The sequence below is a fragment of the Octopus bimaculoides genome, chromosome 6 (genome assembly GCF_001194135.2).
Source record: "Octopus bimaculoides isolate UCB-OBI-ISO-001 chromosome 6, ASM119413v2, whole genome shotgun sequence".
Lineage (NCBI taxonomy): Eukaryota > Metazoa > Mollusca > Cephalopoda > Octopoda > Octopodidae > Octopus > Octopus bimaculoides.
In genome coordinates, this window is record NC_068986.1 from 35,835,573 (window position 1) to 35,838,652 (window position 3,080).

General features: G+C 29.9%; 1 protein-coding gene across 2 annotated transcripts in view; it reads right to left on the minus strand.

The window, feature by feature from the left end:
• LOC106870527 (BAI1-associated protein 3) overlaps positions 1-3,080 on the minus strand; it is a 1,007,871-nt gene that overhangs the window by 173,034 nt on the left and 831,757 nt on the right. For both annotated transcript variants that reach the window (XM_052968680.1, XM_052968681.1), the window contains exon 15: positions 2,220-2,337. In XM_052968680.1, coding sequence (XP_052824640.1) covers positions 2,220-2,337 — 118 coding nt within the window. The remainder of the gene's footprint in view (positions 1-2,219; positions 2,338-3,080) is intronic.

The window sequence follows — 3,080 nt, forward strand, 5'->3', positions numbered from 1 at the left end:
ATATATATATATATATATATATATATATATATATATATATATGTATGTATGTATGTATGTATGTATGTATGTGTGTGTTAGATAGATAGAGAGAGAAGGGGGGAAGAGATTAATTCGCATAAGAAGTTTCTAAAAGTTGTTTCTTGTTTCACAAAATCAAACTTAATATAAGAAATACGAGTGATATATAAATCAAGATAATGAAGAAAGAAAGATAATGAACAAAGAGACCGCGTAAAATAAAATCGATAAAAGAAAAAATAAAGAAAAAATGCATGCGTGTGTGTATGAAAGTAGGTGTGTCAAGTGAATAAAAGACATGAATGAAGATTAAATAAATTAAATTGTGACGTACTGAATGTCGCACATAAATTCTTAATTAATTGAAATTTACCTCTTAGTTGAAGAATGACTACAAAGACCCTGCGGCAATTGTTAGTGAGTTTGAAAGATAAGGGTAGATAACTCAAATAAATAAAGAAATAATTATTCAAAGTTAGTTTACATGCTGAGGCGAATGACGGTTCGATCCTTGTTTTCTCTACTGTGTGCCATTGTATCGAACTATTAGATCTCTCTACATGACTCAATGTGAATGATCACTAAACAAAACATTTCTCATTATATAAAAAAATGACAAATAATTTTCGATTTGTATAATTTACATAGTTTAGGAAATAATATGTAATAAGTAGAATAACTCAAATGTGCCGATAGTACGACATGTACGTTGAGTGCATACTTACTTATGCAGAAAGAGTGTGAATCAGAAGTGAAATAAATTAAAAGTATAAAAAAGCTACAAAATGCATTAAATAATAATATAAATACATTCCTTCAATACTTATTGATGTGCAGAAAAAGAATGGTGGTGAATTCTTCTCAGGGACCGTTTCACAATATCTTCACCCCTCCTCAACGAACATGCACTCATCTTGCTTTCCCAATTAATCAACTGCGTAAAAAGCAGCCATGCATTAGACTGAAATGATTAGTGGCTAGCTTAATCTGTATATTTATGCTCTTGAAGGTTCTTCATTAAATAAATCAATATCTATTTATGCACCAAACGATGTAAATTAGAACTAAAGTAGTTTTCTGTTTTTGAAATGTTCGATCCTTAATTTTTTCTTTCACAATCGTTAACAGTTATCGCAATATGTATATATCTCTTCTTCAGCTAAGAAAGAAGTTTAAGTTAAGTATCTCCTGCTTACATTCACGCCTTTGGCCTATATTCACGCCTTTTGCACTTCATTTACCTCATTACCTCGTAATTACTTTTAGCTACGTACGAAAATCGACAAAACTCCTTGTAAGACCAAAGATGACCTGAAGGCAAGGATTACGGTAGCATTCACCAACTTAAACAAGGTGACCATCCAGAAGAGATGCAGGAGGTTCCGAATTCGTCTGGAGGCCGTGGTTGAAGCCAATAGTGATTTTATTGAATAAATTTACTCTTTAATGTTTCAAGGTATTTTTATGTAATTTTGGTAAATATATCTGTTAAAATGAAAAGTCATTGTTATTTTCATTTTTCCGTAACTTAGACGACAATATATTCACCGCATGCATATATATGCATATACATATATATACCTGCTTACATATATATGCATATATGGATATATATATATATATATGCATATGCATATATGTATATATATGCATACGTGTATGTATATGTATTTTATACGTGTGTATAAATATATTTCCAAACGTATATATGTATAAAGATAGACAGATAGATAGATATATAGATAAATAAATAAATAAAGAGAAAAAATGCGATTGAGAAAGAGGGTGGAAGAAGCATGATAAAGGGGTATTAGGGATGTGGAAATGAAGGTTTCATATAGGAAGGAACAGAATATTGAGAAATGTGTTTAAAGAATCGACAAACATTGAATGACGGAAAATACATGATAACGTATCAGACAATGGAAGAAAAGAGATTTTATGAATATATATATATATATATATATATATATATATATATATATATATATATATATATATGTGTGTGTGCATGTATAATATATAAAGATCTATTTGCATGTGTCTATGTGACTGAGAGAGAGAGAGAGAGAGAGAGTGTGTGTGTGTGTATGTGTGCATGTGTGAGAGAAGAGACAAACAGAGAGAACCAAAGAGAATGTGCGTAATATATTATAGAGGATGATTGATGTTTCTTAAATTAGAGTACATCTACTTACTTCAATGGATGAGAGCTGACCTGGTTCCCAGACCGAGTCTAATCTCTCAAGCTGTAGGTACATCAGGGCGTAATCAAACGTATGTTCAATATGCTTTCGACAAAAGGCCGCCCAATAGCTGCAAGCAGAATGAAATATGAAATTACAATGGAATTACATCAAAAATACTCGATCAATAAATTCAGTAAAGGACTAATTGTCATTATTGATGTGGTTGTTCTTATTGTTATTATTATTGACCTTGTCTTTATCATCCTCGTTAATTATAGCAATAAATTGATAATTAATATGCATAACGATAACTATTCCCTTATTTGTAATATGGACATTATACGATATTGGAGTAAAATAATAGGGTAAAATACTGGTAAACAACTATTCAGAGTAGTAATAAGGTGGGGGTTGATGCTAATAAAAACAACAACAACAATAATAATAATAATAATAATAATAATAATGATGCGGGTTATAGTAATCAAGTATAATCTTTAACATCAGCAGAAGCCTATTGTTGTTGTTATTATTATTATTATTATTATTATTATTATTATTATTATTATTATTATTATTATTATTATTATTATTATTATTATTATTCAGTAGTTTTATTTTTATAACGTGCTTTCACTTCATTACCGAGCGCAGCTCTGTGCGCCTTGGGTATGTGCTGTGGTTTGCTGTGGTGCTCTTATGTTTACTGTATTGAAAGTGTTTTGCGTAGAATGTGTGCAGTACCCAGTAGTGCAATTTTCTGTATGTTATACATATTTGTAAGTCCTGGTGTTTTTGTTATGTATTTGTCTGAATATTTTTTTATTATACCTAAGGCACCTACTATGATAGGAATTGTTTCTGTTTTTA